This window comes from Schistocerca americana, chromosome X (genome assembly GCF_021461395.2).
Source record: "Schistocerca americana isolate TAMUIC-IGC-003095 chromosome X, iqSchAmer2.1, whole genome shotgun sequence".
NCBI classification, from domain to species: domain Eukaryota; kingdom Metazoa; phylum Arthropoda; class Insecta; order Orthoptera; family Acrididae; genus Schistocerca; species Schistocerca americana.
In genome coordinates, this window is record NC_060130.1 from 272,444,615 (window position 1) to 272,461,382 (window position 16,768).

Below are 16,768 nucleotides of genomic sequence, written 5' to 3' on the forward strand. Positions count from 1 at the left end.
TAGTAGTGACAGTAGTGGTAGCAGCAACAACAGAAGTAGTAGTTTCAGTAGTAGTAGTTTCATTCATCTGTCAATCACTTTTTCAAAGATATCAGACATATCATAGTACTAAAATCAAGGAAAATAAAAATAACATCTTTTATATATGCTGGCATTTTCATACCTAAAACTGTAGTTTGACAAGGATAGAACAGATAGTTGGCTGCCACATTATAGTAGGAACCTTCCTAGCATTCACCTGAAGTAATTTATGGAAATAATGGAACCTAAATCAGATGGCAGTTGTAGCCTCCATTCTTCCAAATACAAGGTCAGACTGTTTAACAGAGTGTTATATCATTTGGTTTAACCCTAGTTTTTCAAAGAAGTTGTTTAATAATGTAAGAGGGTAGTGCTCCGCTGTTCATTTGTTTCTCACTACTAGTCACAGGACACACTACACACACAGTACACATATTGTTTCATAATGTAGCACTTCACACACTGTCATCTGATATTAGGGCTACAGTGACAATGTTTGGTTTCCAATTTGTGCTCTGCAACTTCCCATTTGATAGCCTGATAAACTGAGTTTAGCATTCCTCTATAATGACTGAGATGTTGATCTCAGAGAGAGGATAAGGTGTTGGTATTATATGTAGCACTTTGGGGTTATGGTTTTCCAGGAACAAGTACACAGTGTGAAAGTGTTATGTGAAATGATATTTGCATTATTATTATTATTATTATTATTTGTGTTACATTTTCTCGTACTGTACCATTACACATAACGATCTAAGTAGTCCTTCAGTCTACAGGATGTAGAGCTTAACTGATATTTTTAACTTTCTTTTTAAATAAATTCATTTTAATAATCTCTTTGATCTCTGTGGGCAATTTACTGCATAATTTTATTCCCTGATAGAAAATACTACTTTGACTTTTATGTTTATTCTTTCTTGGTAGATATAAGTTCAGTCCATATCTTGTTCAATAGTCACAGATAGAGCTGTTTGTGCAGCAATTAGTAATGTTATTTTTGATGTACTTAACTGATTAATAAATGTGCTCATGTGGTGCAATTACAACCCCCATTTTTTTGGAACAGATCTTTGCAATGAAATTAATTACTACTTTTAGTAATTATTCTGGGTCGACAGAAGCGTCCGATCCAACGCGTCGGCTTTGACCCGTGACTGTAAGGGTGTTGTCGTGTGTGACGTCATGACGGCGCGGAGTTTGGTTTGAGTGTGGCTGTCTCCAGTTCTGTTTTATCTTATTTTATTTACTTTTCTGATCTGTTCATTCTATCTCGTGAGATTTTTTTTTTTTAATTTAAAAACACTTATTACTTATTTTAATAATCTGTTTCCTCGAATTTCTGTTTTAGTTTATTATATTTATCTTTCTGATCTGTTCGTTCTATCCCGTGAGATTTTTTTTTTTAAAAAGACAAAAAACACTAATCAGCTACTGAAGCATCTTTATCTTCTATGGGTTGCAGGGGTTACGACCCCTGGGGAGGTGGGTGGGTATTCATGCATGGCTGTCTTCACTTACGCGTTGTAGCTACGCAAGGCGTCTAAATGTGTTTATATTTAGTTTGCCCCCCACCCAAAACACCCCATTTCCCGCGCTTGTCCCGTTAGTGTAATTAGGCTTCTTGTGGAAAGTGTGTGTGTTTGTTTTTGTTTCCTCCATATTTGTGACGTCATGGGTCAAAGCAGACGGGTGGGATCGGACGCTTCCGTATTTCCATTTTTCTTGTGGCTGTTTCTCTTCAGTTCATATTTTGTGCATTTGTCCACTGTAAAAATATGAAGAAAATCCTATGATACACTCATCCTTGCCAAGATTATCAGATACCACTTTCATGAATTCTGCTATAGCTGAGTCTGAACTTCTTCCACTTCAGGACCCAAACTGTGATTCACTTAGAAGGTTGAATTTACTCAAGGAACTCATTAACCTTTCATAAATTATTCTATTACTTTGGGAAAGATGAAATCGGTCAGTGGTTTTATATATTTTCTGCATTACATTTCTTTAGCAGAAAAACAACTCTTCCCTATTTTAAATATTATGCAAAATTCCCTGATGTAAATCACTATTTTATTATGATAATTAAGAGAGCCTGTCTACTCTGCATGTATTGTTTTGGCACACATCTTGGTACTTCATCTAAGCCTAATGACTTTTTAATTTTTAGGTTTTGCACGATTTAATCAGTTCATGCTCTGTGGTTGATAACATCGTCATTGTACATTGTAGATAATTATTCATAGGTGTCATATTTGTTTTGGGATTTTTTTGTATCTCTCTGCAGTAGTTGAACAAGTATGATATACACAGTTTGCTTGGTCATATGGATCTTTTGCTTCTACCATTATTAACAGTATGCTATTATGCTTTTGTTTCTCTCCCCCTGCTTCCTTTTTACTGACATCCCAGATTCCTTTGCTTTTATTCTCTGTATTGTGTATTATTTTGTTATTATATTATTTTTTGTGACAATCAGCACCCTTGTAGATCATTTTGTACCTATGCTAGAAATTTAAGAACCCTGGTTCATAATAACTCTTTTTTACATAGTTGAGGTACTTGAGAGTTTGGGAGAACCTTCTAATATCTGCTATTACTCATATGTGTTTGTGAGACATTTTTAGTGATGTGGATACCTTTGGAACTTTATTTTTAAAGTTGAATTCAAATTATGTTGACAACTTAAAGAATTTTGTATTGGCGTTGGTTTCTCTGCATTGACATGGGTTTGGTACACTTCATTCCAACTCTAGTTTGCTAGTTCTCTTGAAAACTTAAGTTTCTCATCAGTGTCTTTTGTAGTTTGAAGTTTAGGGAATTTTTCCATGCCTGATTTTACTGTTATTGTCCAAGGTTTTTCACAGCAGCATTAAAATTTTCCTTGTCCATACCTATCGCCACATGGTCAGTTACCAATGCAGTCATTGTGGTTACCCTTGTTGCTGTATTGACAAACAGGAACATGCCAAAATTGTGAAGGATGTTTATGAGGTTGCTACTAGCTTCATTTGTGATATTATTTTTATGTTTATGTCTTCATACAAAATTATGTTAACTTATCTTATTTGTAAGCATACCAACATGTTACACATTATAGATCACAGCAAGTTGTCATTAGTATGATCCACAGGACATGCAAAATACCTAAAACTAATTGTCAGAAGGAGTCCACATCCATCTGGTTACTTTACATAGATCTAAGCTCAAAATTGGGCAGTTGTGCTGAATGTAACATTTATTTCAATTGAACAGTCTGGATGGAAATTTTCATGCCATTCTTTGCATTAAACAACAAAGACTGGAGTCAAGGTTTTTTTATTAAAGACTTGTTAATGTAAGTATTGTACACTATATGATCAAAAGTATCTGGACACATGGCCGAAAATTACTTACAAGTTCGTGGCACCCTCCATCTGTAATGCTGGAATTCAATATGGTGTTGGCCCACCCTTAGCCTTGGTGACAGCTTCCACTCTTGCAGGCATACATTTAATCAGGTTCCAGAAGGTTTCTTGGCGAATGGTAGCCCATTATTCATGGAGTGTTGCACTGAAGAGAGGTGAGGCCTGACACAAAGTCGGCATTCCAAAACATCCCAAAGGTGTTCTACAGGATTCAGGTCAGGACTCTGTGCAGGCCAGTCCATTACAGGGATGTTATTGTAGTGTAACCACTCTGCCACAGACCGTGCATTATGAACAGGTACTCGATCATGTTGAAAGATGCAGTCGCCATCCCTGAATGGCTCTTCAACAGTGGGAAGCAAGAAGGTACTTAAAACATCAATGTAGGCCGGTGGTGTGGTAGTGCTTTAAAAACAACAGTGACACTCAAGATTATAATACCAGAAGAAAGAAAGACTTACATTATGCTCTACCTAACCTATCTTTGGCACAGAAAGGGGTAAAAGTAACCCTCAATTTATGAGTGCATTTCTTATGTACCCAACACATTCCACATCATAAAGGTTACTGTGAGATTGATCAGTGGAAAAAGTAAGTAACTATACTGAAGTGCCAAAGAAACTGGTACAGGCATGTATATTCAAATACAGAGAGATGCAAACAGGCAGAAAATAACAAGTGTCTGGCACAGTTGTTAGATCAGTTACTGTTGCTGCAATGGCAGGTTATCAATATTTAAGAGAGTTTTAACATGGTGTTATAGTTGGCACACAAGCAATGGGACACAGCACCTCCGTGGTGGCGATGAAGTGGGGATTTTACCATTCGACCATTTCACAAGTGTACCATGAATACCAGGAATCTGCTAAATTTCAAATATCTGACATCACTGTGCCCAGAAAAAGATCCTGCAAGAACGGGACCAATGACAGCTGAAGAGAATCATTCAATGTGACACACGTGCAACCCTTTTGCAAATTTCTGCAGATTTACATGCTGGGCCATCAACAAGTGTCAACATGTGAACCATTCAATGAAACATCATTGATATGGGCTTTTGGTGCCAAAGGCCCATTTGTGTATGCTTGATGACTGCACAACACAAAGTTATACACCTCAACTGGGACTGTCAACACTGGCATTGGACTGTTGATGACTGGAAACATGTTGTCTGTTTGGCAGAGTCTCATTTCAAATTGTATCAAGTGGATGGGTGTGTATGAGTATGGAACTTCATGAATCCATGGGCCCTGCATGTCAGCAGGAGACTGTTGAAGCTGATGGAGGCTCTGTAATGGAGTGGGGCTTGTGCAGTAGGCGTGATATGGGACCCCTGATACATTTAGATATGACTTTGACAGGTGACACATACATAAGCATCCTGTCTGATCAGCTGCACCCATTCATGTCCATTGTGCAATGCGATGGACTTGGGCAATTCCAACAGGATAACATGACACTCCACATATCCAGAATTGCTACAGAGTGGCACCAGGAACACTTTTCTGAGTTTAAACACTTCTGCTGGCCACCAGACTCCCTAGAAATGAACATTATTAAGCATATCTGGGATGCCTTGCAACATGCTGTTCAGAAGAAATCTCCACCTCCTCAGACTTTTATGGATTTATGGACAGCCCTGCAGGATTCATGGTGTCAATTCCCTCCAGCACTACTTCAGACATTAGTCGAGTCCATGTCATGCCATTTACCAATTTCTTTGGCTTTTCAGTGTACTTAACTAACAATTCCTCATTAATGTGTATCCCATAACATGTCACCTATTTGTATTGCAATAATTACCACAAGGCAGTCAAGAAGATCGAATGAACACAGAGAAAACATATATACAACATACATTTACCTGCAACATTAAATACTGTTTGTGAATGCAGCTTCTAACACACAATAGTGTGATAGCTGCTTCACTAATCAAATGAGCTGGATTGTTATACATAATACCAGCGGTGAAGAGCCTCAGAGAGATAAACATGCTTTCTGCCTTCCAGTATTTATTTTGTTTCCATTATCCACCTTACCTCAAACTTCACCTATACAATGTAGTATTAATACAAATTTCTAGTTTAAATTTTTCTATCAGTGGAAAAGGAATGATGGGAATCCACAGTTCTGAAGTACAGATGAATGAGTAGTTCCTCGGACCCAGCTCCAAACATTATCTGGAATTTATGGGTAGTAGTTAAGTGTTCACATGCAATGGCTTTTCAGTTCCTTTGGTGCTACATGACATATTACATCACCAATATGATCATGGCAAAAGGGAATGCTACCTGATGCTAGGTGGGTGTCTCTAATTCAGTAGCTTGCAGTTACACGTAGGTACATTCCCAATTTTTTCTCTATATTTTCTGGCTTCTTTGACAGATTTTTGTGCATGAATGCAGTATTTAATTTTGAACCTTAGTTAGAGAGATAAAGCTTCTGTAAGCAATTGTTTTCATTTCTTTACATCTCCATAGTTTGTACAGTATGACATTCCAATGTTAGTAGCAAGTGCAGATACAATAATGCATAAGTCTAAGGAGGAAAAATTCCATACATGATCCTATGTTGTGTCTCCTTACTGATTTTGCATTATCTGGGAAAGCCACAGATTTCCTGATGATTGTAAAATGTTGACTCATTGCATTTTTTTGTACAGGTACACATATTTTGTAGCAGATTATGGTATGCAGTTTTTCTCAGCTATGTATTTCTGTTTATGCATACATTGACTTATTTCACATTTCTGAAGGCTGTTCTTTCTGGTAAGATATATTGAATAAAATCAATGACTTAGTGTGATGATAAAAAACTGATATATGAGTTGCTTATGAATGGTACTACATTATATCATAAACTAAGCATTATTTTTTTAAGAACCAGAAAATGTTGAGGGGTGTGTGTAATTAGACTTTATGCAGTAAATTGAATTTTGACAGATGAAAATGGCATGTAAAATTTCAAATGCCACAGTCAAAATACATCTTGTTTCAGTGAATGAACTGCAAAAATGCAATCTTTTGGTTGTAGAGAAGGTTGGAAGCAGGGCTATTCAGTGGGAATAAATCTTACTTTGGGAATAAAAGTCATAACAATGTATACTTCCCTGTGACCCAAAGATCTCTATCATCACATTATTTATGGTATCCTTCAAATTGTTGTTCCTTAGCTGATGCTTTTGTTGTCTGCCCGAGGATGTCAAATGAATCTGCACATACACTTTAGCTTTCAAACCACTTACCCTAGTTGCAATATTGTTCAAATTCTGTTTCCTTGCAGTTGGCTGATTAATGATTACTTCAGCTATTTTTAGCAAATACTTTTCACCTGTAATCAATTACTTCAGTCTGTCTTCCTCTGTCCCATACATATTGTTATTAAAAGATTAAATTTTATTCACCTTATAGTTTTTGTTTCAATAAAACTCCACAAATATTTTGCTTCATTCTTGCAGCCCTAATTTATTGAGATTAGTGCACACCACTTAAATTTAAAATTTTGCAATAGTTCTTAAAGGGAGGAAGTCATATGATTATATAGAGCTCTATCTCTTCTTGGCATACATTCTTTTGATTGCAAATGTTAACTAACTTTTCTCCTCATTTATGTTCTAATTTACACTCATGTGGTGTAAGAAGAAACTGGATTCATTTTTATATAAGGCAATATTGAAGAAGTTACCATATTTTTCATCATAGTATTTGTTTCATAACATTTTTGCCACTGATGTTTTATCAACATTTTTTCCAAATGTAATTTTCGTATGTTACTTATGGTTGTTTTATGCATTACATTTCCTTTTCTACCCAGTCTAACAGATCAGAATGCTTTACTGCCATCATTCAGTCATAGTTGTCACACAAACAACCAATTATTGTTTTTAGTTTTAAATCCCAGATTTCAGTTGGGTGCAAACACAGGCTGTCATTCATTATTGCACTGTATCTTTCTTTCACACTTCCCAGAGTAACTATGAAAATGCCACATACATGCAATACTGACTCTAGGTATCTTCTGTCAGTCTTATCTGACACAAAAATATTATTAATGTACCTGCAGAAAAGATGTAGGGTACATTATTTGTACAAATTCTTAAAAAGAAGAAAGCCTCTCTAATTGCTTCATGGGTTTTAAAATAATTTCAGTTCATCTTTTTCCTGTGATACTGTCTCCTTCCTGTTTTCAGACAACTCTCTAATTGTGAAAGAGTGGCAGCTGGAGGTGTAGGAGGATGTGAGTGTCCACTAATATTACAACAGATGAATTTTCTTAAAAATGTTTTAGAGTCCTTAGCAAATTCACAGAGCCAGTTAAGAGCTTAATTTTTGTTACATTTTATACCTCCAGAGTTTCATTAATGAAAGGTGATAGTACTTTCTCCATTTATGCTCTATATTAAAGAAGAATTTTGAGGCTACTAAAAAGTTACTTCTGGATGTTAATTGAGCAGTCTGATACAGGAAGTATCATCTGGGTTTTTCAGAAAAAAAGAGAGGAATGAAATAACAGAAGAGTCATATAGCTCTGTGATGGTATTTAGGTCTTTCCTTTTATAAAATATAGTGGTACAGATCTAGTTCTTCAAATTTTTTTAAAAAATTCTGCATATCCTTCATTATTTACATTCCATTCATTCATCCAATTACAATATGACATCATATGGATGTTCTCAGCCAGACACACAACTTGATAAAACAAAAATGTAGAATGCAATAAAAATTATTTATACGTGGTTCAGAACATAAAGTGAAATTAAACAATTTAAGACTTAAAATAGAAAACTATGCTATTTTATTTAATAACAATACAATACATCCAAAAGAATATACAATAGGCCTACATGAGGGATAGAGTAGTAGGAGCAGAATTTTTTTGCATCATTACTTAACATTAGTATTTGACGTAAATATTGACACTAGTTTCCACAATACTGACTATAGTTTTAGACATTTTCACTGCCTACTTGTTTCATTCAAGTTTCTCATCATCATCTTACAACTCCAGTCATACTTACTAAACTTATTCTAACTCTGATATTAACTATTTGCATTTGTAATTGGGGAGAGTGTCACACATTTTGTTTAATTGCTTCTGTGGATCAGACATAAAAAAATGTACTATGTAATAAAGTGTACAGATGTCATCCTGCTGTATTTGTAATAAAATTTCATTTGTGAGGTGAAATTCGTGCTGGTGTTTCCTATATAAATGTCCCAATTAATTTTCAAGCATTAAGTGGATAATACTGAATAAAGAAACACTGAGGTGAAGAAAACTAACTGTATTTAGCATGGTTATGAATGGCAAAGGCAAAACTAATGATTCATACAATATTTCAAACTGTGTAGTTTGTAGCATCAAACTTTTATGTTTCAGATTAACATTGGTGTTGTCATGTGCAATGAAATTTGAATCTTATCCTCATGATACACAAGTTTGTTCAATGATGATTGAGAGCTGTAAGTTTCTAAACATATCACTGTTCTCTTAACTTGATAAATGAGGTATCTTGGATGATAAAAGGAGCAGCTACAAATTCATCTGATGTTATAAAAATGTCTTCATATTTTATTTTTTCAGTATCTCATACAGTTCATGATTTAGTATTCATATGGAATACAACAGATCCACTAGTTGTGAACCCTGACATAGAACTGCCACAGTTGGATATATCTAACAACTATACTGGAGATTGCACCATTCCTTACTCCACAGGTATGATTAATCATTGACTTCCATATAAATGTTACTATAATATACACACATGAAAAAAAGTTTTGCATCGCCTTGGTTCAGAGAGTACCAGAACCTGTACAGAAAATTGGAATAGAGATCAACATAAACATCATTTCTGTCCTTTTTATTGCTCATGAGAACCACACATTGAACATTGTACCACCATACAGCGAGACCTTCAGAGGTGGTGGTCCAGATTGCTGTACACACTGGTACCGTTAATACACAGTAGCATGTCCTGTTGCATTGATGCATGCCTGTATTCATCGTGGCGTACTAACCACAAGTTCATCAAGGCACTGTTAGTCCAGATTGTCCCACTCAACGGCAATTCGGTGTGGACCCCTCAGAATATTTGCAGGGTCACATCATCCATAAACAGCCCTTTTAAGTCTATACCAGGCATGATCAACAGGGTTCATGTCTGGAGAACATGCTGGACACTCTAGTCAAGCAATGTCATTATCCTGATGGAAGTCATTCACAAGATGTGCACGATGGGGGTGCGAATTGCCATCCATGAACATGAATGGCTCGCCAATATGCTGCCGATATAGTTGCACTGTCGGTCGGATGATGGCTTTTGCGTATCGTACAGCCATTACAGTGCCTTCCATGACCACCAGCGGTGTACATCGGCCTGACATAATGCCACCCCAAAACAGCAGGGAACCTCCACCTCGCTGCACACACTGGACAGTGTGTCTAATGCATTCAGCCTGACTGGGTGGCCTCCAAACACATCTCTGACAATTGTCTGGTTGAAGGCATATGCAACACTCATTGGTGAAGAGAACGTGATGCCAATCTTGAGAGGTCCATTTGGCATGTTTTTGGGCCTATCTGTACCATGCTGCATGGTGTCATGGTTGCAAAGATGGACCTTGCCATGAACATCGGGAGTGAAGTTGCACATCATGCAGCCTATTGCACACAGTTTGAGCTGTAACATATCCTGTGGCTGCACGAAAAGCATTATTAAACATGGTGGCATTGCCGTCAGTGTTCTTCCAAGTCATAATTTGTAGGTACCGGCCATCCACTGCAGTAGCAGCCCTTGCGTGGCCTGAGTGAGGCATGTCATTGACAATTCATGTCTCTCTGTCTCTCTTCCATGTCTGAACAACATTGCTTTGGTTCACCCAAAACACCTGGAAATTTCCCTTGTTGAGAGCCCTTCCTGGCACAAAGTAACAATGTGGACGTGATCAAATCTCGGTATTGACTGTCTAGGCATGGTTGAACTACAGACAACATGACCTGTGTACCTGCTTCCTGGTGGAATGACTGGAACTGATAAGCTGTCTAATAGGCACTGCTCATGCCTGGTTGTTTACATCTTTTGGTGGATTTAGTGAAATCTCTGGACAGGCAAAGGGACTGTGTCTGTGATATTGTATCCACAAACAATGTCTATCTTCAGGAGTTCTGGGAATCAGGGTGATGCAAAACTTTTTTGTGTGTGTATTTAAAAACAGTCCTGTTGGAGGAACATCCACAACTGAGCAGTATATGGTTGAAAGTATGGCTACAGTTGTAAGGTTCCTTTATTTAGAACAGAACTGGTTTCGGGCTCTTATGCAGCCATCATCAGGTGTTATAGCTTCATGCTGTGACCACAAGCACTGTGATGGACAAGTGCAGGATGCAGTGTATTACCAGCTGGTTATACACCACATTCTCTACGTGCGCACTGCAGCACTCAGGGTCACAGCACGGAGTTGTATCACCTGCTGATGGGCGTATAAGATCCTGAAACCGGTTGAGTTCTAAATGAAAGAACTGTACAACTGTACCAATATTTTCAACCTCTGATATAATATATTTAGTTATAAACCAGATATGGCAGCAGCATAGCATTTCTTCAAATTTAGCTACCTAAACTTTGTTTGACCGGTTTCATTGTCGACTTGTTGATTTACTCCATTCACCTTATATAAAAATTAATAACATAAATACCTGGAACTTCTCAGAGGTACAGACATTCTAAATTTCCCTTCATAAGACAATTTTTTTCCTAAGACATGCCAGGGCCTTACTGGTATGTCCTGCACTGGTGGAGTGCAATGAGAACATTGTCCAGGTGAAAAATGTAGAACCAGTTTATTAATTAGCACATAAACAGAAGCTCCTTCTTGGAGTAAGTTATTTACAAATAAAAATCTGTTTGGTACTTGTAGTCCAAACAAAGAAAGCAAATAATTGTTAAGTGTCTGAAGACAGAAGTGAGTAACAAAAAGGTTTAAGTCTGTATTCAGTATTGACTAACTGTGCAAACTCAGTTACAGGTTACCACTAACATAATTAGTACTTGCTAGCATAAAGCCCACGTATGAAGAAGTTGAGAAGTTAAGTCACTACCCTTAGCTCAGTAGGGATTAGAAGATAAATACTGCACAGTGACTTTCTGACAGTCATTAATTAGTGAGAGTTCTGATTGATGGGCTCAGGATGCAGCCAGCACCTGGCCCAGAGAACTTGAAGGAATGACTGGTTCAATAGCTGAGAACAAACTGCCAATCCGTGATTGAGCACCAGCCTTAATACTGTCATGGTGCATGGATATGGCATGAGCTGCTGGAAGTATGTGACAAGGCATAGGAAAATAAAGCCCACAATCACAGTGCTGTGGTCATGGCAGCACACATTGCTGGGAACAAGGTTGGCACCTCTTGTCGTGGCTGCCAGAGACTATGTGTACAATAAACTGGCATGTAGTTGTGGTGGTGGTGTTTGTTATCTAGAACATTTACCAATGTGAGATGAGTGTGGATTGGTGTTTTCTTGCAGGTGCTTGTGCCTGTTGTGGCAGATGATGCCTGAAGCAGGCCCCTGAAAGACATGTGCATGTTGCAGGTACATAGGTTGCTGTCTTGTAGGAGCGACGTAGCATCTCTCCCCCAGGGAAGAGATGGTGCAGTCATCTGAGTGAAGAGTAACAATCTGGGCCCCTTCCTTGGGGGGAGATTGGGGAGGGGGGGTGAGGAGTCATCATCCACTCACTGAGAAAATGATATCAGAGATGTCCAGTAGCTATGTCTAGAGACTGGGATTCTGGAACCACTGTGAGTCTTGTGTGGGTTGACCTGGAGCAGTGGCTAGACTGGCAGCTACTGAGGAGCAAACCATATGGAGCACATCTCCAAAGATCGCTAATGTAATAAGAGAAACACTGTATGCTGGTGGTTGATAGGGTGAGAGCACTGTAGAAGGAAGATGTGAACTGTGCACCCACAGGGCAGATGTGAGAGGAGAGCACCCAAACGATGGAAAAACTGTTCCTGAAGGATGTACATGACTGCAGAAGCACTTGAGAAGTTGGATTTTTGTGCTCAGAAGGCATGGATGAGTGTATGGGCACATGAGAGGTAAAATTATTGTGCCCAGATGGTATGTGTGATTGCAGAAGTGCTTGAGATATAAAATGATTGTGCCTGAAGTTCATATATGGGTAAAGAAGCACTTGGGATATAAAACTATGGTGCATGGAGGGCAAAGTTGGTTGTGGGAACATTTGGGAGGAAAAATGAATGAAACTGGAGGGCATACTTGGGTGCAGGAGCACCAGAGAGTTAGGTATGGAAAAGATATTCATAAAATGCGTGCATGGATTAGGCACAGAAAAAAAGAATCCGAAATTGCTTGAATGGATTAGGTGCTGGTTGGGCCAGGGGAAAGGGAACAGTTGCAACCATGGAAGTTCATTGGTGGGAATTGCTGTGAGGTCCATGTGAGAGAAAGAAGTGAGTAGAAGATTCTGGAATTGTGCCAGAAGGAGGGAGCTGCAGTGATGGTGTACAGAGGGGATTGCCCCTGGAGGTGCATCAGGGATAACAGCTGAGATCCACTGGCATCCTGTTGATGCAGTCCAGCTTCTCCTAAATGCATCTGTGCATCTGCTGCATGTTATGCAAGATGCATAGGACTTGAGGAGTCACTTGTGTGTCAAGGATGAACATAATTGTTAGGACAAACCATTGACAGGAAGTGCTACAGCCAATGGCAGTTCCAGAGCCAATCAAAGAAAGTCTTCTACTTCATTTTTGATTGATGGGATGAAACATTAGAAGGTGGCACAGGAACTAATGGCAGTACTGCAGACAATGAAAAGTTCTTTAATCTTGACACCAGTTGATGGAATGAAATGTTGGAAGGTGTTGCAGGAGCCAGTTGTGATGCTGGAGTTGATGAAAAACTTTTGTGCCTCATTGTTAGCTGATGGGATGAAACTTTGATTGTTACCACTAGAGCCAAAGAAAATGTTGACCCTACCAAATGGTGGGACAAAATATAGGGAGAGAGCAGTGGAGCTGATGAAAAGGGTTACTCTCATCACAAAGTGGTGAGATAAAAATATAGAAGCTGTTACCAATTGTGGAGTGTAAATGTTGAAGCCATTGGCAGTGGTGGGATGGAAATGTGGAAGCCATCACCAGTGGTAGGATGAAACACTGAGCCATTGGCAGTGGTTGGATGAAAATGTTGAGGACATTGCCAACTGGGGGGCAATAATATTGAGGTCATTGCCAGTGGTTGGACAAAAATGTTGAGACTGTCCTCAGAGGTGGAACACAAATGTTGACCTGTGGAGCCAAAAGAATACACCATCTACCTGTGATAGATGGGAATTAGAGTTTAAAAGAAAATACCTCATAGCCAAATGATCTGGGATGAAACATGGAGGTGGCACTGGGGCCAGAGGAAATCATCATTACCAACTAATATGGGATGAAACTTAGAGAGGTGGCACTGGAACCAGTGAAAACATTTACTTGTCACCAAATGGTGGGATGAAATGTAGAAGCCATCATGAATGGTGAGCTAAAACTTGGAAAGGTGGCACAGTTGGGGAAAATGTTTACTTGCCACAAAATGGTGGAATGAAAACTCACAAATTTTTTGTGCTCATTCCCAGTCTCATATGTCCTGCCCTGGTAGGTGCACAATGAGATCACTACCCAGATGAACAATGCAGAACAACTTTATTAACTAGTACATAAACAGAAACACCTTCTTGGAATAAGTTATTTACAAATGAAAATCTAGTTGATACTAGGAGTCCAACCAAAGCAACCAAATAATGATTAAGTGAATGAAGGCCAAAGTGACTAACAGAAAGTTTCAAGTCTACATTCATTAATGATTAACTGTGTAAATTCAGTTACAGATTATCACTAACATGATTAGTACTTGATGGCATAAAGCTCAAGGGTGAAGAAGTTAATTCACTGCCTTGATAGTGATTTTAAGATAAACACTGCATGGTGGCTGTCCAACAATGATTTCTTAGTAAGATCTCTGACTGATTGGCTGTGGATGCAACTGGTGCCTGGCCCAGAGAACTTGATAGAAAGTCTGATTTGATAGCTGAGGCCAAACTGCCAGTCTGTGGTAGAGTGCCATCCTAAAAGCTGTTGCAGCCCAAGGGTATGGCATGAGCTGCTGGCAGGCACATGAAACGGCATAGGAAAATACCATGCCCTTGTACTTGTTGTGGCAGACTGTGCCTGAAACATGGTCACCTGTGGGATGCAAGTATGTTGTAGGTCTGCAGGTTGCTGTCTTATAGGAGGGACACATCACTTACAGAGGATACATTATCCTTTGGAACGCAAAGTTTTCTGAAAAGTAATGAAAACAACTCTCATTGCATTGTCCAAATTTATTGCTGTAAACATTATCATCATAATCACTGATATGGCGTTCTTGTATGATAAATCATCATGTCAGCAGGGCAGCAAACATTTGTCATTCAGAAAGAACTCATAAATGAGTAAGAAATTTCAGAGATTTTATAATAACCTTTTTTTTAAATTTTTTACCAGTGAAATATCTCAATGACTGTCTTCACTGGAAACAGTCCACACCTAAACAGTTTTCCTATCTAATGTCATCTTTTCATAATGACTAACAGTTTCATACTCTGGGGTGTATTACCCATTCTTTCCAGTCAAGGAATTGTCTCTTTGTTTTCTTTTTCTTTGGACCTTAAGCCATACTAACTGAATTCAATAAATTTTTGTTTCTAATCCACTCTGGCCTGTGAGACACACCTTCCAGCTTTTTATGTGCCTATAATAGAGACATTCAAACAATTCTGTAATTAATATATGTGCTGATTACTCACTAGATGTGAAAATATGTTTCAGGTAATTTTACATGCCTGGTAGTTGTGTTCAACTTAAGAAGGCGCCTTGGTTACCATCTGTTTCACACATATATTCCTTCTGCTCTCATTGTTGTTATGTCATGGATATCTTTCTGGATTAAACCTGAAGCCATACCTGCAAGAGTGACTCTTGGTGTAACATCACTTCTAACATTGGGTAAGAATATTTAACTGATATCATATCATTACTCATTTGTTTATGAAGTTTCAGAGAATAGCCATTTTAATAAAAAGCCAGGTTTTTAGTTCCAGTTGATAGAATGAAAAACAAAGAAAGGAAATTTAAAATTATGCCTATCTCAAACATAAAATCTGTATCATGGTGACAGTGAAGCATTCTATCATTTGTCTAAAGCAAGTCAGTTTCACTGGACTTGAAATAGTCAAAGTTCATATAAAATAGTTATGTCTCATTTGGCATTTATTCTCATGTCCTGTTTTATATACAGGAATTACTTTTACCATCTCAGGCAAAGGAAAAGAAAAATTTTAAATTGCAAATATAGTTGTATAATTTGACCAGAGAATGGCACAGTAACCTCAGTCTTAGCTCATCTGAAAATAAATATATGTGTAACATGTACTATAGCAACATGTGTTGGTGTAATTATACAGATATCATCTCTTATGTTTCTTGTCCTTACTGTGTTTTCTTTAAATTTGATGAGTGCACTCACACTGATATTTTTATGAGTATTAGGTAACTTACTGTTACGATCCAAAGTACCCTGTTTATCAAGCAGTGAATGACAACATTTTTTGCAAATTGTCTCCATTTATACATAATAGAATGAAATGAAAATATAATCCAGGAAATATTTTAGTAAACACACAAAATGATTATAATAATTCGATAACTGTAAAATTTCTTTTCATTTTCTGCAACCATGAATGCTCTTAAGAGACTTTCTGTGGTTTCATTCATTTATCTTCATGATATCGTCATCTGATTCTCAGTATATTCAGTTCTTCAATGAATTTCTTTCATAAATAACAAATCCCTATCTTCAGTCAATATCTCAGTTTGAAAAACCAATGGAGCCTACCACAAATAAGCATACTCTACATTAAACTTAAGGGGGCTTAATTTGGTCCAAAAATACTTCCATTATTGAAACAAACATATTTTTAATTACTTGCCAACGACCACCAAATGTTTAGCTGCTTATTAGGTATTGTTAAGAGGAGCCTGAAGGACTGGTTAATGACATCATCTTTTACTTCACTGATGGATTTTGTAGCAGAACTAATGTATGTTTGCATTATGAAAGTATACTACATAGTGTGAATGCCATGCAGTATTTAACTTCTGCAAATCTGAAGTGGCAAATAGTTCAATAGTTCAATCATGTGAGGTAATTTTTTTTCTAATTTACTGTTGCCTAAGAACCGTTTTACATTCTTAAGTATTTGTGTACATATCTGTTTCTGACAA

At 37.7% G+C, this 16,768-nt stretch overlaps 1 protein-coding gene across 1 annotated transcript in view; it reads left to right on the forward strand.

Moving 5' to 3' along the window:
* The window catches only part of LOC124555736 (glycine receptor subunit alpha-2-like), a 424,315-nt gene that overhangs the window by 380,414 nt on the left and 27,133 nt on the right, over positions 1–16,768 (forward strand). The window contains exons 5-7 of the mRNA XM_047129759.1: positions 8,805–8,887; positions 9,009–9,143; positions 15,314–15,490. Of these exons, the coding sequence (XP_046985715.1) occupies positions 8,805–8,887; positions 9,009–9,143; positions 15,314–15,490 (395 nt within the window). The remainder of the gene's footprint in view (positions 1–8,804; positions 8,888–9,008; positions 9,144–15,313; positions 15,491–16,768) is intronic.